Source organism: Aquarana catesbeiana, linkage group LG02 (assembly GCF_042186555.1).
Source record: "Aquarana catesbeiana isolate 2022-GZ linkage group LG02, ASM4218655v1, whole genome shotgun sequence".
NCBI classification, from domain to species: domain Eukaryota; kingdom Metazoa; phylum Chordata; class Amphibia; order Anura; family Ranidae; genus Aquarana; species Aquarana catesbeiana.
In genome coordinates this window covers 90,791,382-90,815,631 of record NC_133325.1, presented here as the reverse complement: position 1 = coordinate 90,815,631, position 24,250 = coordinate 90,791,382, and the positions used below count along the sequence as shown (strand labels likewise).

General features: G+C 45.0%; 2 protein-coding genes across 3 annotated transcripts in view; one reads left to right on the top strand and one right to left on the bottom strand.

Annotated features, from left to right (window-relative positions):
* Positions 1–5,370, bottom strand: part of ARL11 (ARF like GTPase 11) — a 101,114-nt gene extending 95,744 nt beyond the window's left edge. The window contains exon 1 of the mRNA XM_073613168.1: positions 5,281–5,370. The gene's annotated coding sequence lies outside the window, so the exon portion shown is untranslated. The remainder of the gene's footprint in view (positions 1–5,280) is intronic.
* Positions 5,006–24,250, top strand: part of RCBTB1 (RCC1 and BTB domain containing protein 1) — a 74,825-nt gene continuing 55,580 nt past the window's right edge. The window contains exons 1-3 of one of the 2 annotated variants that reach the window (XM_073613165.1): positions 5,006–5,117; positions 15,445–15,609; positions 16,118–16,268. In XM_073613165.1, the coding sequence (XP_073469266.1) occupies positions 15,487–15,609; positions 16,118–16,268 (274 nt within the window). In that variant the 5' untranslated portion in view covers positions 5,006–5,117; positions 15,445–15,486. Of the gene's footprint in view, positions 5,118–5,516; positions 5,688–15,444; positions 15,610–16,117; positions 16,269–24,250 lie in introns of those variants that run through there. The other variant, XM_073613164.1, reaches the window with a different exon arrangement.

The following is a 24,250-nucleotide window of genomic DNA, read 5'->3' as shown; positions in this document are numbered from 1 at the left end:
TGAAAGGGAAAAAAAAACCCAATAAGGTGTGTTTAATAAAACTCGAATATAATCGTGTGTGAATAACTATATAAACAATATAGTCAGGATGAGTGACACAAAAATGGTGATAGAAACAATCTATGTGTTGTATTACTGAACATTAAAGGAGCACTATATAAACTAGTGGATGACACTTAGTAGTATCAAGTCACCGTGGGATGGTGACACTATATAAACTAGTAAATGACACTAGTAGTATCAGGTCACTGTGAGATAGTGATAAAGAAATATAAATCATAAAGAGAAAAAAATAGTTGAATAAAACTGAAACAAACCTCTTAAAAGGAACAGTGATAACAATGTCCTATGGACATAAAGTGACCCAATATAAGTGAAAATAATGTGTCAAAAATGGCAGTACAAATCAATAATAAAACTAAGAGTCCAATCTAGGTAAATAAATAACAAACATAACTAAAAGTCCAACACAAATGAAATAAGTAGGCATCTAGGAATGTAACTGGAAGATCTGCAGCAACAGAGACCAATGGTGTGGGGCCCCTAGATCCAGGGATGGCATCCACAAGATAAGATATCCGACATGTATGAGAAAGGGATAGGCAAGAATACCCTTACCGGCAATGGTGGACTCCACAGCCAGCGGCTAGGAGTCAGACAAGCTTGAGGCAGGGATAAGAGGTGTTCCCACAGCGATGGAGGATGGTGGAGAAAACTGCGGCACTCACCGATCGAACCTCTCTTGTCCCAGAAACTCTTGATATCACAGGTGCAGATAGGAGACTGCTCACAAAGAAGTTGCCTCCATAGAGTTGGAAGGGGTCCTCATGGAAGATGGAATCAAAAAAGAAGACTTCCCCATAGTGTAAATAAGCTTTTTGAGGAGCTTTATTTAAAAAAAACAACAATAAAATACACCCTGACCCAAAAAATTGGAGTCAGGTATAGAACAATAAAAAGCGCTTAGATCAAAAGGTAGTGGCAAGACAGGCATCAACACCTGACGCGTTTCGTCCGCTAGGACTTCAACTGGGGTACTTGACTGTCTGCCACACATGCCTGTATATATATATATATATATATATATATATATATATATATATATATATATATATATATCCTATAATTGCCAAATCCTAGCAGCTGATCGCGCCATGTACACCGCCACTTCCGGGTCGCCCGGAAAATGGCGTCAGCATAGGTGTAAGCCAATCGCAAGGGCTATAGGTCTGGCTCTTAGCCAAGCCTCAATATGGTGTGTCCAATAGGAGTGAGGCGTGGACGGCGTCACCTTTTACATTCCATAATCCGGGGCAGGTGACGCCCATTCACCAATAGGATCCCGGAACCATAGGGCGACGCACTAAATGGGATACATCCGATCCCAAAGCCAATCACCGCCAGGATGGAAGAGGTGCACGGCGTCCAATAAAAGGACCGCGCCGAGAGCGTGTGACGTCAATCCGGACAGGGCCGGAAATGACGTTAGGGCTGTGGAACGCATACGTAAATCAAGCCTCACTGTGGCGATGCCTACTTATTTCATTTGTGTTGGACTTTTAGTTATGTTTGTTATTTATGTACCTAGATTGGACTATTAGTTTTATTATTGATTTGTACTGCCATTTTTGACACATTATTTTCACTTATATTGGGTCACTTTATGTCCATAGGACATTGTTATCACTGTTCCTTTAAGAGGTTTGTTTCAGTTTTATTCAACTATTTTTTTCTCTTTATGATTTATATTTCTTTATCACTATCTCACGGTGACCTGATACTACTAGTGTCATTTACTAGTTTATATAGTGTCACCATCCCACGGTGACTTGATACTACTAAGTGTCATCCACTAGTTTATATAGTGCTCCTTTAATGTTCAGTAATACAACACATAGATTGTTTCTATCACCATTTTTGTGTCACTCATCCTGACTATATTGTTTATATAGTTATTCACACACGATTATATTCGAGTTTTATTAAACACACCTTATTGGGTTTTTTTTCCCTTTCAGATGCCCATTCTGTCAGGTCTCACCCAATAATGCACATATATGGTTTAGCGCCACACTTATCCATTTTTCATCCAATAAAAAAAGAAATGTAAAAAATCTAATTTCTTCATAACTTTTGGCCAAAATGTACTCTTCCACATCTTGGTTAAAATAAAAAAACTTCCAATAAGTGTTTGATTGGTTTGTCCGGCAGTTATACAATCTACAAACTATGGGATATATACTGGAATTTGTATTCATGTTTTTTTTTATACCAATAATGGCAGTGATCAGCAACTTATAATGGAACTGTGATAGTGCGACAGACAATCAGACACTAACTGACATCACCAGTGATGTTAATACAGTGATCAGTGCTAATAACATGCACTGTCATTGTACTGACACTGGGTAGGAAAGGGTTAACATCTAGGACAATCCAAGGGTTAAATCTGTGTCTATATGCAATGTGTGTGATATGTGCTGCTTTTACTAAGGATCTTTTATTTCCCCTGCTTAACCATCATTGGCCAAGACACGCAGCTCGGCTTGTGCTGAGACAAGTCAGTGATTATACCGGGATGGTTCCAGTAGCCACCGCCATCATCCCAGTATCTTTATTTTTTAGGCCGCTTTTCGGTAATTAGCCTCTGGATTGCTTTTACAGGCTTCCTTCCTGAGCTCTCTCATCCCATCGGGAGAACACAGGATTGCAGCCAGAATTTCCGCCGGCTGACCATAGAGATCATGTAGGACCAGAAGGTCCCCGATCGTTTCTGTGGTCTAACAAACTGGAAGTGAAGAGTATTTTGTCACTTGCTGTTTCTCACCATTTTATTTTCTAGGGTCTCTTCTTGAAAAAAAAAAATATATATAATGTTTGGAAGCTCCAAGTAGTTTTCTAGCAAAAAATAAATACTGATTTTTACATGTAGAAGTGTCAGAATAGGCTTGGAAGGCAAATGGTTAAATTGGTAGTAAACTCTCCACCATGTAGAGCACGTGTCAAACAAAAGGCCCGCGGGATGAATCTTTGCACTTCTCCTGCACCCCCCCTCGTCTCCACCCAAACCTTTCCTCTGCAGTAGAGAATAAGACAGATACTGCACTTCTCTGTGCAGCCTGGGAAAGGCATGTGTCTGCTCCCCCCTCAACCCCATCTCAGGAGTGGGCAGCAGAGCAGAGGACAGAACTCCTACTACATTTCTCTGTGCAGCTGCAGGGAGGCATGTCTCTGCTTCTCCTCCATCCCCGCAGAGATGAGGATAGAACTCCTACAGCTTCTACACTTCTCCATGCAGCTGAAGAGAGGCATGTCTCTGCTGCCTACTGCTGAGATGGGGGGGAAGGCAGAGACATGACTCTCCGCACCTGCACGGCGAAGTGCAGAAGCTGTAGGCTTTCTGTTCTCCTCTCTGCTTCCGACTGCTGAGACGAATGGAAGCAGAAACATGCCTCTCTGCAGCTGCGTGGAGAAATGCAGGAGCTGTTCTTTCCTTCCCTCTGCTGCCTACTCCCGTTTCTGCTTCCCTTTGTCTCAGTAGTCAGGCGGACAGAACACCTACAGCTTCTGCACTTCTGCGTGCAGCTGCAGAGCGGCATGGAGTGACAGAACTCCTCCTACAGATCCTGCGACTCTCTGTGCAGCCAGAGCACCCCCTTCTCTCTGCCTCCCCTGGTCTCAGCATACAGCAGACTCCAGCTCTCCTCCAGACCCTGCACTTTCTGCTTCCCAGCTCCCCCCTCAGCTTCTACCCAGGAGCAGCACAAAGGGGGTGTGGGGGGGGGGTGCACTACGATGTAAGAGAGGGTAGGGGGACTCGAGTTCTGATGGTGAGGGGGCTCTGGACATCTAGTCTTACAGATAGAACCGGCCCTTTGAGGGCAACCATAAAGCTGATGTGGTCTATGATGAGAATCAATTCGACACCCCTGACTTAAAGCATTCTGAGATGACTCAGGCCCTTTCACACGGGCGCCTCCGCTAAGCGCAATCTGCTCGCTCAACGGGGAATCTCTTGGCAGAAGACAGGACCATGTCTGCTCCGCTAAGCGCAATCTGCTCGCTCAACGGGGAATCTCTTGGCAGAAGACAGGACCATGTCTGCTCCGCTAAGCGCAATCTGCTCGCTCAACGGGGAATCTCTTGGCAGAAGACAGGACCATGTCTGCTCCGCTATGCAGAGTGGACAAGGAAACAGCCCGCTGTTCTCTATGGGGCAATCAGACGGACCGCCTGTCTGTTTCCATCTGATGGAGGGATGGGGAATAGGACCACCATCCATCTGTTTTTTGGTGGACAGCATCGGATTGGATGGCGTCATGCGTAGAAGAGACTGGAAGGTCTGATCGGGTCCGACAGCCTGCGTGAAAGGGGCCTTAGAGGTAGGTATCTTTCATGGTACCACAACCCATTTCACTGGCGAGATTTTGGCCAATTTCTGTGGTAATCACATCACTGGCGGGTGCGCGTTTTGCACCCCCCCTCCCCCATTGACAGGACAGTATGTCATTAATCTATTCCTAGAGGTACCTTCCCCCCATCATCAGCACTTCACGAGTGTGCGCTGGGCTGGCCCATTGAGGATTTTCTGAAACACCCCCCAGGTCACTCGCGGTGAACATCGCCACTTCAGAATTAGCGCAAGGAGATCCACACTTTTTACTGCGCATGCACAAGATTACGTCTCACACAGGACAGAGGGCGGAATGACACCGCCTTGTATGGAATCAGCAGACAACCCCGGGGGGTTCATCTGGAGTATGGGATTAAGAAATAAAGTGGAAAAAAGTAAGAACCATGCTTTGGGGATAAAAAGTATTGAGGTGTGCGGGGGAAATGTTCATCACAGCGCTATTATGGGTGTGTGCAGTTTAGTTTACTGTCACTTTAAGCAGAGGATATGTGAAGAGGAGGATTGTGCTTACTGTCACTTTAAGCAGAGGATATGTGAAGAGGATATGTGAAGAGGAGGATTGTGCTTACTGTCACTTTAAGCAGAGGATATGGGAGGAGGAAGGAGGAGGACTGCGTTTACTGTCACTTTGAATGAAAGTTTTTGTCCTGGAAGTAAAGTGACGATGACAAGAGGTGACAACGTCCAGTCCTGAGGACACAAGGTGATGTCTAGCAGTGGTCACCACCCTAGGAGGACCATATGATAACCTGGGCTCCCCATAGACCGTGCCCTCCCCCGGGTCCTATCACAGACCACCCCCCATATCGTACATGCAGCTGCCAGCCTTCCCTCATGCTCAGCAAAGCCGCACAACTCACACAAACCTGAGTACAGGAACCCACCGGCGGCCTCACCGCACTCAACTCTGCTACTTATACACTGACGTCACGTCCAATCCTATGAAGAGAGAGAAAAGGGGGGGGGGGGTGGGTACAGGAATCCCTCCACCAATCGCAACTCCCCGACAGCACGTAGAACCAATCAGAAAGAGATACTTAAGACACTAGGGGCACGCGGGGTGTGGTTTTCTGTTTTTTGGCTTATCAGCGATAGCGGGTCACGTGACATGGCCTACCCTTTGCTCCACCCACTGTGGGAGCGCGAGCTAAACTTCAGGTCCAGAAGCAGAGCGCGAGGCGGAGGGAGCCAGACGCAGCGGAGGGGCGGCAGACGGCAACGGAGACCCACACTCCTCATACCGATAGACAAGCCTGTTCCCCCAGACTTTCCGGTAAGGGGAGATGCCTGTTGTCACGGTTTCCTGAATGTGTAGAGACCGGCGGACACTTGGTGTCAGATGTGTACACCATAACATCATTATGTCCTTAAAAGGTGTCCCCCTTCGGGAGATTTCCGTTCACTTCCTGTTCTACAGTGTTCATAGTAATCGCCGGAACTTGTGTCCCCTCTGTGGGGGGCATTTCCCTCGCTGATAGGTTATGCTGGGACAAATGGGGCTCATTCACATAACAGCTGTGTCCCTTAACCCCTATACTGCCAGAGCTGTTTTTACACTTTTTTTTTGCATGAAACATTTGTTGCTTAAAAGTTAAAATGTTAAAATCAGTACTTCTTTTGCTAGGAAATTACTTAGAAAATATATATGTGTGTGTGGAAAAAAAAAAAAAAAAAACCCCATCAATTGCGGCCTCGCTGTGCCCCAATCAAACGCTCCCTACTCGATGTCTTCTCCCGTCCTCTGCTATGATTGGATACCTGGTGTCCAATTACAGCGCCTGTCTTTTCAGCCAATCAGGTGACGGGTAACAGATCCGAGCACCTGATTGGTGGAGAGGCGGTTTAGTGTTAGGTAAGCGAATATTCATTCGCTTTTCTAACACAGCTGAGTGACCTGTGAACGCCCAGCATGTCGCTCGCAGGTCACCTTTTTTGGCTCCTATTCGAGCCTATGGCTCTACTCAGGGGTTTAATAAAATGCCTGACTAGGGGGTAGCAGCGGCAGCCATAGATTCATGCAATGCATGAATCTATCGGTGGTAGAGGGGTTGGCAGAAGAGAGGGGGCGGCGCTCGTGCGCCCTTATGGACGCACTGCCACTGATGTATGTGTATGTCTGTAAATTTCTTTTTTTTTTTTTTTCAGACACCCTAGAAAATAAAATGGCGGTCGTTGCAATACTTTGTCACACCATATTTGTGCAGCGGTTTTAAAAGCGCAATTTTTTTTTTTTTTTTTTTGTAAAAAAAAAATACTTTTTTGACTTAAAAAATAAGACAACAGTAAAGTTAGCCCAATTTTCTTTTTTTATATTGTGAAAGATAATGTTATGCTGAGTAAATTGATACCCAACATGTCACTCTTCAAAATTGCGCCTGCTTGTGGAATGGCGACAAACATTGACCCTTAAAAATCTCCATAGCTGACGTTTAAAAATTTCTATAGGTTACCAGTTTTGAGTTGGAGGAGGTCGAGGGCTAGAATTATTGCTCTTGCTTTAACAATCGCGGTGATACCTCACATGTGTGGTTTAAAGTTTTATATGCGGGTGTGACTTGTTTCTGCTCATGAGCTCAGCGGGATGGGGCACTTTAAATTTTTTAATTTTTTTTTTTTTTTCTTATTTTATAAAAAAAAAAAAAAAAAAAAAAAAAATTGGGTCACTTATTCCTATTACAAGGAATGTAAACATCCCTTGCAATAGAAAAAAAGCATGACAGGATCTCTTTAAATATGAGATCTGGGGTCAAAAAGACCTCAGATCTCATATTTACTTAAATGCAATAAAAAAAACACAATTTTCCCTTTAAGACCATTGGGTGGAAGTGACGTTTGACATCGCTTCCTCTATCTAGTGTTATGGACCTAAGTTGGGTGCCAGCTTTCCCTCACTCTGCTCCAGGCCTGTGAGGGGAGCGGATGCGATTGTCTCCACCGCTACCGACGGCTCCGGTAAGCGGCGGAGACGACCAGTGGGAGGGGGGCGTCCCTCTCCCGCCCCCTGATAAAAGTGATCTTGCGGCGAATCTGTCGCAGAGACCACTTATCGTAAAGATAGCCACCTGCTGTTTCTGAAAATACCAGCGTTATGATAGCTAGCTGCTGCCATAAGTGTTTAGTGTCAAAGTCCTGACGTACAGCTACGATGATTTGTAGTAGGTTGTTAAAAAAAAAAAAAAAAAAAAAAAAACAGTAAAGTTAGCCCAATTTTTTTGTATAATGTGAAAGATGTTACACCAAGTAAATGGATACCCAACATGTTACACTTTAATTGCGCACACTTGTGCAATGGTGCCAAACTATGGTGCTTAAAAATCACAAAAAGGGAACTCTTTAACCACTTAAAACAGAGTTCCAGGCTTTTTTTTTTTCTTTAGCAGCTACAAAAAGTGTAGCGGCTGACTTTTAATAAACACTCGCCTGTCTCACGGTCCAGCGATGTGGCCGCACGGAGTCTCGCTCCTCTTCCCCCTTCTCTCCGCCTCCATTGAAACTGTGGGCACCTGGTTGTGACAGCTGGCGGCTTGCTGGGCGCGCACTGCGCATGCGTGAGCCGCAATCTTCCGTGTCCCAGTAGATTATCGAGAGGGAGGGGCCACCTACGGGGAGAGGAGGCATCGCCAAGGCGGCCCCCCCCAAAAAGACATGCCTAATGTGGCTTGTAAGGGGGTGAGGAGTGCTTGAAGTGCAAGTTCCACTTTTGGAACTCCGCCTTAAGGACCAAGGATTTTCCCCCCTTAATGACCAGGCCATTTTATGCGATATGGCACTGCGTCGCTTTAACCACTTGACAACTGGGCACTTAAACCCCCTTCCTAACCAGACCAATTTTCAGCTTTTGGTGCTCTCACATTTTGAATGACAATTACTCAGTCATGCAACACTGTATCTTTATGAAATTTTTGTCCTTTTTTTCACACAAATAGAGCTTTCTTTTGGTGGTATTTAATCACTGCTGGGTTCTTTATTTTTTGCGCCGTAAAAGAAAAAAGACCGAAAAATCTGTAAAAAAATACATTTTTCTTCATTTCTGTTATAATATTTTGCAAATTAGTAATTTTTCTTCATATATTTTGGCCAAAATTTATACCGCTACATATCTTTGGTAAAAATAACCCAAATCGGTGGATATTATTTGGTCTTTTTGAAAGTTATAGAGTCCAAAAGCTATGGTGCGAATATCTGAAAATTGATCACACCTGAAGTACTGACAGCCTATCTCATTTCTTGAGACCCTAACATTCCAGAAAAGTACAAATACCCCCCAAATGACCCCTTTTTGGAAAGAAGACATTCCAAGGTATTTAGAAAGATGCATGGTGAGTTTTTTGAAGTTGTCTTTTTTTTTTTTTTTCCACAATTCTTTGCAAAATCAAGGTTTTTTTTTTTTTTTCACAAAATTGTCATATTAGCAGGGTATTTCTCACAGACCGCATATGCATACCACAAATTACACCACAAAACACATTCTGCTATTACTCCCGAGTACGGCGATACCACATGTGTGAGACTTTTACACAGCGTGGCCACATACAGAGGCCCAACATGCAGGGGAGCACCTTCAGGCGTTCTGGAGCACCCAGGCCAATTCTGACATTTCTCTCCTACATGTAATAATCATCATTTATTAGCTAGAAAATTACTTAGAACCCCAAAACATTATATATGTTTTTTTAGCAAAGACCCTAGAGAATACAATGGCGGTCGTTGCAACTTTTTATCTCGCACGGTATTTGCGCAGCAATTTTTTTAACGTGTTTTTTTTGAAAAAAAACTGTTTTGTGCTTTACAAAAACCAAAACAGTAAAGTTAGCCCAATGTTTTTGCATAATGTGAAAGATGAAGTTACGCAGAGTAAATAGATACCCAACATGTCACCCTTCAAAATTGCACGCGCTTGTGGAATGGCGCCAAACTTTGCTACTCAAAAATCCCCATAGGCGACGCTTTAAAATTTTTTACTGGTTACATGTTTTGAGTTACAGAGGAGGTCTAGGGCCAAAATTATTGCTCTCGCTCTACCGATCACAGCGATACCTCACATGTGTGGTTTGAACACCGTTTTCGTATGTGGGCGGGACTTACGTATGCGTTCGCTTCTGCATGCGAGCACACAGGGACAGGGGCGCTTTAAAAATTTTTTTTTTTTTTTTTTTATTGTTCATTTTACTTTATTTTAGTTTGATGCTTTTTTCCAAAAAAAAAAAAATTTGACCACTTTTATTCCTATTACAAGGAATATAAACATCCTTGTAATAGGAATATGGCATGACAGGTCCTCTTTACAGTGAGATATGGGGTCAATAAGACCCCACATCTCACCTCTAGGCTGGGAAGCCTGAAATTTAAAAAAAAAAAAAAAAAAGATCCTGGCTTCGATCGTAGCGGTGAGTCGGTAGAAGCACCGCAAGGCGGCGGGAATGGGGGACGTCCCCTCTCGCCTCCCGTAAGAACGATCAAGCAGTGGAACAGCTGCTATGATCATTCTCATGGTGTAGGGAATCGCCGGCTGAAAAAGCTGATATCTGAATGATGCCTGTAGCTGCAACCATCATTCAGATATCTCCGCACAAAGTCAAGGACGTTGTATGACGGCCGGCGGGCGGGAAGTGGTTAAAACGCTTTTTTTTTTTTTTTTTTTTTTTTTAACACAAAGTTGTCCATTTATACAATATTTCTACCACATAACATGTACATGCCAAAAATGACACCCCAAAATAGATTCTCCTGCTCCTCCTGAGTACGGCGATACCACATGTGTGAGACTTCCACAGCCTGGCCACATATAGAGGGCGAGTACAGCTGAGTATGGCGGGGGCATTGCAGAGTATGGCGGGGGCATTGCAGAGTATGGCGGGGGCATTGCAGAGTATGGCGGGGGCATTGCAGAGTATGGCGGGGGCATTGCAGAGTATGGCGGGGGCATTGCAGAGTATGGCGGGGGCATTGCAGAGTATGGCGGGGGCATTGCAGAGTATGGCGGGGGCATTGCAGAGTATGGCGGGGGCATTGCAGAGTATGGCGGGGGCATTGCAGAGTATGGCGGGGGCATTGCAGAGTATGGCGGGGGCATTGCAGAGTATGGCGGGGGCATTGCAGAGTATGGCGGGGGCATTGCAGAGTATGGCGGGGGCATTGCAGAGTATTGCACAGCATTAGTAGTGAGGGATGGCTGAGCATGGATGGATGTCTCTGTGCAGCGCTGTGGGCACTACACATCCAGCCCACAGCGCTGCAGACATCCATCCATCCCCCTCCCCGCTCACTGTGTACCGATCGGTACACAGGAGGGGAGGAGAGGAACCGGCGTCATCAGATGACGCCGGTCTGTTTACATGTGATCGCGCCGTCATTTGACGGCTCGATCACATGGTAAACGGCCGCGATCAGCGGCCATTTACCGGGATCCGTGATGCGCCGGGTCCCCTGGACCCGGCGGTCACGGATGTGTTCGGGTGCGCGCCCCAGGGGGCGCGCGAGAGGGAAATTCTGGGAGGACGTCATAGTACGTCCACCCAGAGTTATCCAACCGCCCTGCAGCCGTCATTCGGCTATGGGCCGGTTGGTAACTGGTTAATTGACAAGTGCGACGCTGTACCCAAACAAAATTGACGTGTTTTTTTTTGTTTTTTTTGTTTCACAAATAGCTTTCTTTTTGTGGTATTTGATCACCTCTGCGGTTTATTTTTTGCGCTATAAACAGACAATTGAAAAAAACTATATTTTTTACTAGAGAAGCAAAATGATACTCCAGCTCCACTGCCAATGTAATCTATGTACTGTGATCCGGTCTAGCCAGGACGTTCAGGCCACAAAATGCAGTACTTGAATCAGAAAAGGGCTGGCGACTCGGATGCTCTTGAATAAAAGTTCTTTATTGGGTTACACGGGTACAGGCTACACTGACACGTTTCAGCTAAGAAGCCTTCATCAAAGCAATTTTTTTTGCTATACCCCAAAAAAAAAAAAAAAATCATCAGTTTAGGCCAATATGTATTCTACACACTTTTGGCAAAATAAATCACAATAAGCGTATATTGATTGGTATGCGCAAAAGTTAGTGTCTACAAAATGGGGGATATTTTTCTTCACTGGTCTGCCAGTTTCCCCTACTTGCAATGCCTGCACCTGAAGCTAATTGACGAATCAGCTTGGGGTGCCAAATTTTGTGTTCAAAGGTATTGGGATGCCTGCCTTTTCGCGCACATGAACTTTAATGGCATCCCAGTCTTGGTCCATAGGGTTCAATATGAAGTTCGCTCACCCTTTGCAGCTATAACATCTTCAACTCTTCTGAGAAGGCTGTCCACAAGGTTTAGGAATGTGTCTATGGGAATGTTTCACGATTCTTCCAGAAGCGCTTTTGTGAAGTCAGGTACTGATGTGGACGAGAAGGCCTGGCTCGCAGTCTCTGCTCTAATTTGTCCCAAAGGTGTTCTATTGGGTTGAGGTCAGGACTCTGTGCAGGTCAGTCAAGTTCCTCCACCCCAAACTCTCTCATCCATGTCTTTATGGACCTTGCTTTGTGCACTGGTCCATATCATTTGGTGGAGGGGGGATTATGGTGTGGGGTTCCGCTTCAGGGGTTGGGCTTGGCCCCTTAGTTCCAGTGAAGGGAATGCTTAAGGCATCAGCATACCAAGACATTTTGGACAATATCATGCTCCCAACTTTGTGGTAACAGTTTGGGGATGGCCCCTTCCTGCTCCAACATTCCAATGACTGGCCCGCAAGGTCCAAAAAGACGTGGAGGAGCTTGACTGGCCTGCAGAGTCCTGACCTCAACCCGATAGAACACCTTTGGGATGAATTAGAGCGGAGACTGCAAGCCAGGTCTTCTCATCCAACATCAGTGCCTGACCTCACAAATTTGTTTCTGGAAGAATGGTCAAACATTCCCATAGACACACTCCTAAACCTTGTGGACAGCCTTCCTAGAAGAGTTGAAGCTGTTATAGCTGCAAAGGGTGGGCCAACTCAATATTGAACCCTAAGGACTAAGACTGGGATGCCATTAAACTTCATGTGGGTGTAAAGGCAGGCGTCCCAATACTTTTGACAATATAGTGTATATAGATAGATACCCTTCTACGTTGCCAAATAATCTAATTACCTTGTGACTCAACCTTTTTAGCTGCCGCTGACACCCGTCATGTGTTCCCACATCAACACAATAGTGATGCAGTATTATAGTGCCGTGCTTCTACACTAATAATTTACGCAAAGCTCTCCCTGATTCAAAGCATATATTACAGTACAAATATAGAGTGACAAACGTGACACATTGATATTTTGTGAACCCCCGATTCCAGTGCTACAACAAAATCTACATCAAGACATATGTGATTAAAGTTGAAAAATCAACTATAAAGTGTTTTTTTTTTTTTTTTATCCTGTTATCAAATTGTATAATCACAATGCCAGGGCTGCACCTTAAAATATACAGAAATCCCACATGCTCCACCTCTGTATTGTGCCCTCACCTCCAGTTTTGGACCCGCATAAGTCCAAATGTGCATAGGAAAGTCCTCTCCAAGGATACCCAATGTACCAGATGCCACTCACACAAATTCAGACACTTTAAGCCTCTTGTGTAGATTTGCCCCTTTTAAGGGGAGGGGGGGGGGGGGGCACTTTTTCACTGCAGTGGGTTCAAATGTACAGACAGAACCACCAGTTCAGTTAGTGTAATGGTTTAAAACCAACCCTTTTATTAAGGTAAATGCACTCACTCGCGCCTGCTTCTCACAAGCCTGTGTCTGTCTGGGACAGCTTGCAGCTCGATCATGCCCCTACTCCCTCCTCACTGGCTGTGATAGACAGCAGTGGAAGCCAATGGCTTTAAGGCAACAAGATCTGTTTTTTTTTTTTTGTTTTTTTTTTTTTTGGGTAACAGTTTAATGCAGGGCAACCTTAGAGAGACGGAGATCTACTTAAACACTGATTAAGTCAAAGATCACTGGGCACAGTGTCCTGTTAGGCCCCATTCACACTAGCGCGTTTTTTGATGCATTTTGCATTTTGCAGAAATGCACGGGAATTTTTTAACATGGGTTCCTATGGAACATGTTCACATCAATGCTTTTTTGTATCTCTGCGTTTTTGGAAAGGGTCGGGGACTTTTTTTCATGCAAAAAGCAGCGTTTTGCATGTAATGGTTTTCAATGGACAAGCATCAAAAACGCAAGTGCAGCGTTTTTGCAGCGTTTTTGCAGCGTTTTTGCAGCTTTTTTTTTTGTAATTTTTTTTTTAAGACTGTAAAAAAAATGAAAAAAAAAAAAACGCAAAACGCCGCAAGAACGCCGCAAAAACGCGGCTCAAAAACGTGGCAAGCATGAAAAAAAACCCTCCAAAAACGCTCAAAAGCAACATGCATAGGTGTGAATCGAGCCTTAGGGCCGGTTTACACCAGAATGTTTTGCCAGAAAGGCATGTTCCATGTGTGTTTTCTACACAGTGTTCAAAATGCAATGCCTTTGTGATCTACTGCGGGTGATGATACATTGGTAACCCCAAATGTAGATTGCAAATGCAGTGTTTGTGAGCAAAAAACAAGTATTACAAGAGTGCAGTGATCAGGAGTGCATTGGGCTCAGAGTGCGGGGATCAGGAGTGCAGGGTTGGGGGGGGGGGGGTTTATGTGAAGGGTGGTAGAAGACACTGCTATGGGGGGTGGCCCTGCCTATAGCAGTGTTCACATCAACCACACCCACATATACGCGAGCGCGCGCACATATACGCGAGCGCGCGCACACACGTATACACACATACACGAACTGAAGGCGTGGCTGGTGGCAGAGAGAACCAGTTCGATAGAAGGCGGGGGTCAACTCTGCGGTGCAGACCTGTCCACGGTCGACAGGTAGCCTGCTATCGATGGGTCGCCGACCCCCGCTGTGGGTTGTGTGGCAACCCTCTAATACAGGGATCCTCAAACTACGGCCCTCCAGCTGTTGCAGAACTACACATCCCATGAGGCATTGTAAAACTCTGACATTCACAGACATGACTAGGCATGATGGGAATTGTAGTTCCTGAACACCTGTAGGGCCGCAGTTTGAAGACCCCTGCTCTAATACATGGAGCCCATCTCTGTCCAGTGATGTGCACGAGGTGCCTCGGCTGTTTGAGACTCTCCCTCCTGATTGGCTGAGACAGATCAGTGTCGCCATTGGCTCCCACTTCTGTCATTCAAAGTCAGTTAGCCATTCAGGGGAGAGTGTGGGGCTGAACCACAGCTCTGTGTTTGGATGGACACACGGAGCTTCGGCTTGGGTGCCCCCATAGCAAGCTGCTTGCTGTGGGGGCACTCGACAGGAGGGAGTGGCAGTGAGCGCTGGCAAGGGACCTAAAAGCAGGATATGGACTGCGCTGTGCAAAACAGAGCAGGTAAGTAACTTAAAGAAAAAAAGCCTTTAGTATCACTTTAAAGCAAACCTTCATGCGGGGAAAAGTAACAGTTGCATGAATGCACCCCTTCTGCCAGCAGCACATATACTCCTTTCCTACCCTCCCCTGCTGCTCTGTTCAGCCGTTGGCAATACCTGGTTCTTCGAAGTCGGGAGGAATATGTGACTCACTCCACGTTCTTTTGTGACAGTGCTGGTGATTGGGCAAGTCCTGTTACATTGATTGAGCAGAGAGCTCAGACTAGTGATTCTGTGCTTACATGGGGTTTCTCTTATTTGGGGGCTAAATGACAGTGTGTACTGCTTTGCTGAGGGGCCATTCAAGTGTATCCTTCGTTTTACCTGCATGAATGTCGAGATCCATTTAGCTTCATTTAATATTGGTCAAAATAGTCCATTTGTGTATAGAATGGTAAATACAGACATGCACTTCCTCATGCCCTTATCACGCATAGGAGAAAACACAATACTCTTGTGCAGTGTAAGTGTCCATGCTTCACTGTGTTGCCAACCAAAATGTGGTGATGACATAAGTGAGATCATATATTATGCTTTCAAATATTGAATGGCTACTGAAGTACTTCTTCTTTTTTTTTTTTTTTTTTTTTCTGTTCTTTGTAGGTGTTGAAACCTGGTATCCCTGATGTGAAACACTATAGAAACATGGTTGATTTTGGAAAGTGGCCTTTATTCACTTTGCTGTCACCCCAGGAGGTGTCCTCCATTCGGCAAGCCTGTGTTTTTGGTACTTGTGCCAATGAAGTTATTTACACTACTGACCATGAGGTAAGATGTAATCCATTTCTTCCTCCTTTCCACTTTAAAACACTTTCCTCCATAACCACTTTAATTGCTGCTAGGCAGTTTTAGATCTGCCAGGGTTCCATATCTCTTAGCAATCCATCTTGCTCTAAATGCTAAGTAAAGTTGGGTGGGAATAATGGTCAGTACCTTTAAGGTCCACTGGAGTGAAAAAATCATGCCATCAGCTTCTGGTGGATTTTCCAAAGTAAGAGATCTTATCAGATCAGAAATTGGAAGCATGGCTCACAAGAATTGGGAGCAGGGGAAAACATTCCACAGGAACACAAATGGTAACAAATAGCAAGAGAATCTTAATAATTTCAGGTTATCAAAAACTTGGTTGGAGTTTCATGCTAAAATAGGGGGGCAACCAAGTGTAGAATGTGAGTGCCAGGGTAAAATCTTCAGCCATTACCAGTTTTCCTCAACTGTTGTATAGAACTAGTTTGTAGTGTACACAGCCTTCTAATTGTCTTGGATTATTTTTCAGGTATTTGCGTTTGGGCAGAATTGCAGTAATTGTCTTGGAACTGGAGATAATCAAAGCACTATGGTCCCAAGGAGACTTGATGTCCTTTGTGGCAAGAAAATAACTGGCATTAGTTATGGCAGTGGTCCTCATGTCCTGGTCTGTACTGAAGGTATGTGGCACCATACTTACTTTGTGGCAAGAAAATAACTGACATTAGTTATGGCATTGGCCCTCATGGCCTGGTTTCTACTGAAGGTACACTAGATGCTTTACCTCATCCTTCATAGAATTGTCATATACATACAGTCAGGTCCATAAATATTGGGACATCGACACAATTATAATCTCTTTGGCTCTATACACCACCACAATGGATTTGAAATGAAACAAACAAGACTGCAGACTTTCAGCTTTAATTTGAGGGTATTTACATCCAAATCAGGTGAACGGTGTAGGAATGACAACAGTTTGTATATGTGCCTCCCACTTTTTAAGGGACCAAAAGTAATGGATAATTGGCTGCTCGGCTGTACCATGGCCAGGTGTGTGTTCCCTCATTGTCCTATTTACAAGGAGCAGGTAAAAGGTCCAGAGTTCATTTCAAGTGTGCTATTTGCATTTGGAGTCTGTTGCTGTCAACTCTCAATATGAGATCCAAAGAGCTGTCACTATCAGTGAAGCAAGCCATCGTTAGGCTGAAAAAACAGAACAAACCCATCAGAGATAGCAAAAACATTAGGTGTGGCCAAATTAACTGTTTGAAACATCCTTATAAAGAAAGAACGCACCAGTGAGCTCAGCAACACCAAAAGACCCGGAAGACCACGGAAAACAACTGTGGTGGATGACCGAAGAATTCTTTCCCTGGTGAAGAAAACACCCTTCACAACAGTTGGCCAGATCAAGAACACTCTCCAGGAGGTAGGTGTATGTGTGTCAAAGTCAACAATCAAGAGAAGACTTCACCAGAGTGAATACAGAGGGTTCACCACAAGATGTAAACCATTGGTGAGCCTCAAACGGGAAGGCCAGATTAGAGTTTGCCAAGCAACATCTAAAAAAGCCTTCACAGTTCTGGAACAACATCCTATGAACAGATGAGACCAAGATCAACTTGTACCAGAGTGATGGGAAGAGAAGAGCATGGAGAAGAAAAGGAACTGCTCATGATCCAAAGCATACCATATCAGTGAAGCATGGTGGTGGTAGTGTCATGGCGTGGGCATGTATGGCTGCCAATGGAACTGGTTCTCTTGTATTGATGATGTGACTGCTGACAAAAGCAGCAGGATGAATTCTGAAGTGTTTTGGGCAATATTATCTGCTCATATTCAGCAAAATGCTTCAGAACTCATTGGACGGGCGCTTCACAGTGCAGATGGACAGTGACCCGAAGCATACTGCGAAAGCAACCAAAGAGTTTAAGGGAAAGAAGTGGAATGTTATGCAATGGCCAAGTCAATCACCTGACCTGAATCCGATTGAGCATGCATTTCACTTGCTGAAGACAAAACTGAAGGGAAAATGCCCCAAGAACAAGCAGGAACTGAAGACAGTTGCAGTAGAGGCCTGGCAGAGCATCACCAGGGATGAAACCCAGCGTCTGGGGATGTCTATGCATTCCAGACTTCAGGCTGTAATTGACTGCAAAGGATTTGCAACCAAGTATTAAAAAGTGAAAGTTTGATAGATGATTGTTAATCTGTCCCATTACTTTTGGTCCCTTTAAAAAGTGGGAGGCACATATACAAACTGTTGTAATTCCTACACCATTCATCTGATTTGGATGTAAATACCCTCAAATTAAAGCTGAAAGTCTGCAGTTAAAGCACATCTTGTTTCATTTCAAATCCATTGTGGTGGTGCATAGAGCCAAAAAGATTAGAATTGTTGATGTCCCAATATTTATGGACCTGACTGTAACTACATTGTGCCTGTTTAACTGGCATTTCCTCTTCCTATAAGGAAAGCCTATGCTTCCTCTAGGTCTTATATCTCCATCTGTTTTTTTTTTTTTTGGTCAGTAGCGTAAAGGTATCAACTGACTTTGTACCGCTGATATAAAATGTATTTAGTTAACTCCTTCAAGCCAAATGTTCACATATATGCAGCCCCACAGCAGTGGGTATTTATCCATGAGGCCGCATATACAGTATGTGTCCCAGTGTTTGTGCTGAGAGCACGCTACACACCGTGCTTCCAGCGTAAAGACCAATCTCTTACTGAGCCCTGGGTTTTGTACTAGTGATCCTGGTCACCTGATTGCTGAGATAGCCTTTGACTGGCTATCATGGTGATTAGTCATGGTGCAGCCTGCACCTGTTTTTTTTTTTTTTTTTTTTTTTTCTCCTAAATGAAAACCAAGATAAATTGAATCTTTCTCCCCTTGCAGGGAAGAAAGATGTAAGTAAGCATTAAACAATAAAATAAATGGCTAGGTCATTGTCAGGGTTAGTGTTGGAGTCAAGGTTAGGGCCAAAAGTCAGGTTCAGTATATTTTTGGGCAGGGTTTAACCGCTTCAACCCTGGAAGATTTTGCACTTTTTGCGATCTGGCACTGTGTCGCTTTAACTGACAATTGCGTGGTCATGCGGCGTTGCACCCAAACAAAATTGACGTTGGTCGTCCCCCCCCCCCCCCCCTTTGGCGGTATTTGATCACCTCTGCGTTATTTCTTGCGCTATAAACAAAAAAGCAACAATTTTGAAAATACTATATTTTACTTTTTTGCTATAATAAATATCCCCCAAAAATATTTTTTTTCCCTCAGTTTAGGGCGATATGTATTCTACATATTTTTGGTAAAAAAAAAATTGCAATAAGCGTATATTGGTTTGCGCAAAAGTTATAACGTCTACAAAATAGGGGATAGTTTTATGGCATTTTTATAATTTTTTTTTTTTTTCTCTAGTCATCTTCCAGGACGGCACACCTGAGATGAGGCTCCTCCCTACAGGAAACACAATCAATCGACAGCTGTTTTAAGTCCCCACCCTTCCCCTTGATCCTCAGTTTTTGATTGTGTTTCTCCCTACACAGCGAAACCGTTTATTTTTTTTTCCAAATGACCCGAAGCCTGGGGCTGGTGGTCCCCCCCTGGGAGCCGGACCAAATGCCTGGGGAAGGCCTACGGCCACATCACCCTGAAAGTGAAAGAGGGCGCTGCCTGCCCGATCTTGTATGATCTCGGAGGCAAAGCAGGGTCGGGCCTGGTTAGTACCTGATGGGCCTCTGGGTCTGGCCGGATATATTTATCCTTCCTGGGGGGGTTCCCCTATCCTTTCCTCAGGGGGGGGCAGCAGAAACTGGAAGAGCCCCCCTGAGAGCTGAAGGCCCCTGGGTACAGTGGTGTCCCCAGAACTTCAGGGGCCTTTTTCTTGTCTCCCCCCCCCTTACCTGTCTGGGCGTCCGTTCAGACAGGGGTGCTGGCTGTCAGTTCTTTCCAGGGCCCCCGACTCCTGGGCCCCTGGTAGCTCGCGTGGGCTGCTGGGGAGGGCGCCGCCTGAACGACCCGCGATCTTACCCAGGAGGGAAGGCTGAGAGTCAGCAGGAGCAGGCGCCCACATCCTCCTTTCGAGGAGGCACCAGTTCACTATGGTGGATGTCTGCCTAAACCACCTCAGAATGGAATGAGGAACGTACGGCATTGCCCCCCCCCCCCCAAGGGTATATACTGATTGGCAGGACACAGCCTAACCTTGCAGCTCCCTACGGGGAACAGCAGTTGGGGGGGCACTTTGGCGGCTATCCTCCTTGCGTGTGGACCATAAGGATGGAAAAGCAAGCCCGGTGGCTGTGGAAAAAGGGGAAGACTACAACGGTGAGTACTTTCCTTTACCTTGGGAATTTAGCTGCAAAATCCCCAATCCCAGCCAGATGGTTTCTGGGCATTTGAGATCTCCCCTGGGGTCTAGATTCAAATAGCCCAGAAGCTTCTGCTAAAAACACCAGCTACAGCTCCCTCTTACATCAGGGATGCTGTATGGTGGACAAGTGGTGCAGAGGAGCGAGTGTGCCTAAACCACCTCAGATGGGAAAGAGGTAGGTAAGGCATTTCTTCCCCTTTCCCCTGTATTTACTAAGTGGTGCAGTGCAGGACCTGGGGTCTGCATAACAAAATGGCCCAGAAGCTACTGCTAAAACCACCAGCCACAGCTCCCTCTTACAGCAGAGACACTGTGGTTATCACAACAGTAGGTTTCCAGACTCTCCCTACATGTCCGGTTGTGGGACATTAGTAGGGATGAATAGAGCGAAGGGGGGGGGGGGGCCTGGTAGATACAAAGAGTTCCTTACAGGCCAGGTATACCACTGAACAATTTATGGCTTGTGCAATGGTTGAAGGATTCAGGAGTAAGCTCTCCTGGTCAGCAGGTGCACTAGGTTATATGGCCCTATTAGCCCAGCTGCTAGGAATCTGAAGTCATAAGCTCCAACCTCCCACTCCACCTTTACATTGTGGTTATATTAAAGTGCAGGAGGTAAGAAAAACCTTTTTGTTGGTTTGGGCTACAGTCAACTCAGTGACAGATCTAAAGGCGATTTACCATAAATCGCTTCCTATATCCTTTAATTAAGGATTTTCTGTGCAAACATATGCAAGAGCTAGATAGATACATGATTGCTTGTTTAAGGCCTGCAGGTGGCCATTTTCCTCCAGGCTAAATTGGTGATCACCTTTTCTAGAGGCTGTCCTAAATTGGTCTCTAGGGCTGGGCTCATTGAGACTTTAGTTTCTGATCAGCCCCACCTGTGTGTGAGCTGGCCAGCGTTTGCTCAGTCTACGGAGGTAAGGTAGGACAACAGCTACTATAGTAAGGTGTCTAACCATTTTTAGACTTTGTTCCTTCACTGGGGGTGAAGTGTTAGTATATACAGCCCAGGCTATGCCTAGGGATCAGATTGCTCTGTTTGGTTATTTCATAAAGGGATACACCATGAATCCTCCTTGGTTGCACACCAGTAGACCTCAGTAGTGAAGGTTTGTCCTTGCTGGGATGTTTTGTGGCACAGCAGAAATACACATTGAGATTTGTGACATCTCTGCTCATAAGGGGTATAGTGCTGTACATCAGAAATGCACTGCACTGTAGCTTGGTTGTTGTCTGTTATATCCTAAAGGTACTGCCTTATTTGGCTACAGATCAGAAAAATACAACAGGGAAGGTGGTCTGTACTTTCTGGTCTTGTGACGCATGGCGGAAATGCACATCATTGAGTCTTATGACATCTCTGCTCATATTTGTTATATTGCTGCACATCAGACATACTCAAAATTGAGTTCTGTCTGGGGGTTTTTTGTCCTGTATTACTGCCTTATTGGTTGCTTATTAGAAAGGCAGTAGTGAAGATTGATGGTCCTGAATTGTTGGCCAGGGGTAGTACTATTACTGCCTTTGGTAATCAGTGCAGCCCCGCAAAGTGGCGTCAGGCTGACAGTGCTATTAACGGCAAAGGTTGCCGATTTTAGGCATGCGATTTGACATGTTGAGTCGCATGCAAAATCCCTTCAATATGGATGTGCTATCTCTATTCAGATTGTTATATTGTTGCACATCAGATATATACAAGATTGAAGGTTGTCTGTCCCTTTATGTCTTACATTTACTGCCTTATTGGCTGCATATCAGAAGGGACACAGTGGGGTTGCTTGTCCTTTTCTGATTTGTTTTTGCTGCCTCAGCAGGGAGACACATTGAGGATGGTGGCGTATCTGCTCAGTATTGGTATATTACTACACATCAGACATACACAAAGATTGAAGATTGTGTCCTGTATGTTCTATATTTACTGCCTTATCGGCTGCATATCAGAAAGGCACAGCAGTGAGGGGTGTCTTTTCTGTTTCTCATTGTTCTACCTTGCTGCTTCTTAGGGATACACAGCAGGGGGTTGTTGGCTGCACGCCTCCAGGGAGATACAGCATTGGGGACCCCTCGCTTGTTCAACCTGAAAATTGCAAGTTACCTGCGACCTGTGTAATCTTGAGGTCTGTGGATCCAGAAAGCAGGGTCTGCTTGGTGGCGCTGCGACCTGGAGTTGCACAGACACAAATGGTTCCCATTGGAAGCCATAGTGTATGACTTTTCTCTTGCGTTTTTGCGGTTGCAGGTTGGGTCGCACAGGTGTGGGAGCCCGAAGTTCCCTTCTGGTTGAGGTTTTGCTACACACAAGAATAGACATCATGGAGTTTATAGCCTTACTTTGCAATACACCAGAAAGATCGCAGCTAGGAAGGCTGTCTGTTTTTATGTGGCTGCACAGCAGAAATACTCAACATTGAAGCTTGTTGGTGCTTTCTGTTTCAGATTCCCTTACCTTACTGCACTTCAGAAAAACACAATGCTGCAGGTTGCTTGGGTCCTTTCTGTGTTGGTTCTATGTGACTGCACTACAGAACTGCATAACAGAAAAGATATTGTCTTGTTATGTTGGTTTAGCTAGCCAGTGCCATATTGATCTTATAACTGTATTTGGTGGTTCATCAGAAATACGCAACATAGAAGTTTGGGTCTTTCTGGCTTATATTTATAGCCCTGTTTTGCTGTACATCAGTAAAACTCCACCGTAAACAGGACTCCCGTCCTTTATGTATATATATCAGTTATGACCTAGCTAACTGCACTTCAGAAACACGCAACATTTAGGGTCGGTTCACACTGAGGCAGCACGACTTACAGCGCGACTGCCTCAGGCGACCCAGGACACGACTCAGCGGCGACTTGCAAAACGACTTCTGTATAGAAGTCAATGCAAGGCGCCCCCAAAGTCGTACAGGAACCTTTTTCTAAGTCGGAGCGACTTGCATCGTGCCGATTTAGAATGGCTCCATTGCACAGAGCAGGACGCTACTTGTCAGGTGACTAGGTCGCCTGACAAGTCGTCCCAGTGTGAACCAAGGCTGAGGGTTTGCGTGTGTCTTAATGTTTTTACAGATTGGCTGCACATCAGAAAACCAGACTGAGGACTGTTTGTCTACATTGAAGTTCAGATTTGGGTCTCTCCCATATTTGATATGTTGGTTTAGCTAGCCACACTCAGATACACATTATTGTCTATTCTTGTGTCCTTTCTGTCTAAATCTATTGTGCTGGGTCCACAATCTATGATCTTTTTTAATTTGTGATATTAATAATGCATGTATCACCTTTTGTATTTCAGCCCTCTTTTCCGTGGAGGGGCCTGGAGTTCTGGCTGCAGACGTCACATGTCAGAAAGCCTCAGCCCCTTACATTCAGAGATGCTGGAACCATTTCCTAGGGTTGAAGCCCAGTAGGGTTATAGGACACTGGAGGAAGGCGATAAAGAATCACCCTGCTTAGTAAGAACTTGGGAAGTTCTGTTCAGAGGAGTATTATGACCTGAAGATGAAGTATAAAGATGTCCACCCGACCGAATAGGTTACGGCTCGGTGCATGGCCTTCATCTCACCCTTCTAGCAGAACTAGATGTAGCAGTATAAGTGTTATACTCCTGCTATGAACTTTATTCTCCTGAAGTAGGCACTCAGGCGTAAGTAAAGCCACAGAGTGGGCATGCCTTTAACCCAGGGATCAAGCCTCGGTTAATCTATTACCCTTAAGTAGGCTTCCCTTTAGTCTTTGCTGATGTAAAGCTAAAAATGAACAAAAAAGGTTGTCAGGGGCCAACCTTTTTTTGCAGTTTTAATTCCCTGAACAGGGTAGTGTTAAGACAGGCCCTCTTAGTGATCAATTAGTGTCCTTGTCTTACAACACAGGTCTCTGATTAATCTTTAAGGGTTCTAAGTAGCACCAACAGGCACAATAGGCCATGGTTGTTAGATGTGTGAGACAGGCAACATTGATAACCTACAAGTTTAACATGTTTTCTGATTCCATCTTTAAGAGCGCACTCCACCTAGGTCCTGCATCCGAAGCAGAGAAGGCAGGGACATCGGCGGAGTAGACCTGCAGACCAGCCGCATGATCCAGCTATAATACCTTCATCAAGCATATGGAGTGGAGGTAAAACTCACTGCAGAACCAAGATCCGCCAAGAGGGTCTTGCAGTGGTCCCACCCTAAGGTAGGCCTGAGGTACTTGATTATCCTCTCAGGTGTGCCGTCCTGGAAGATGACTAGAGAAAATTGACAGTTACTTACCGATAACTGTTTTTCTAGGATATCTTCCA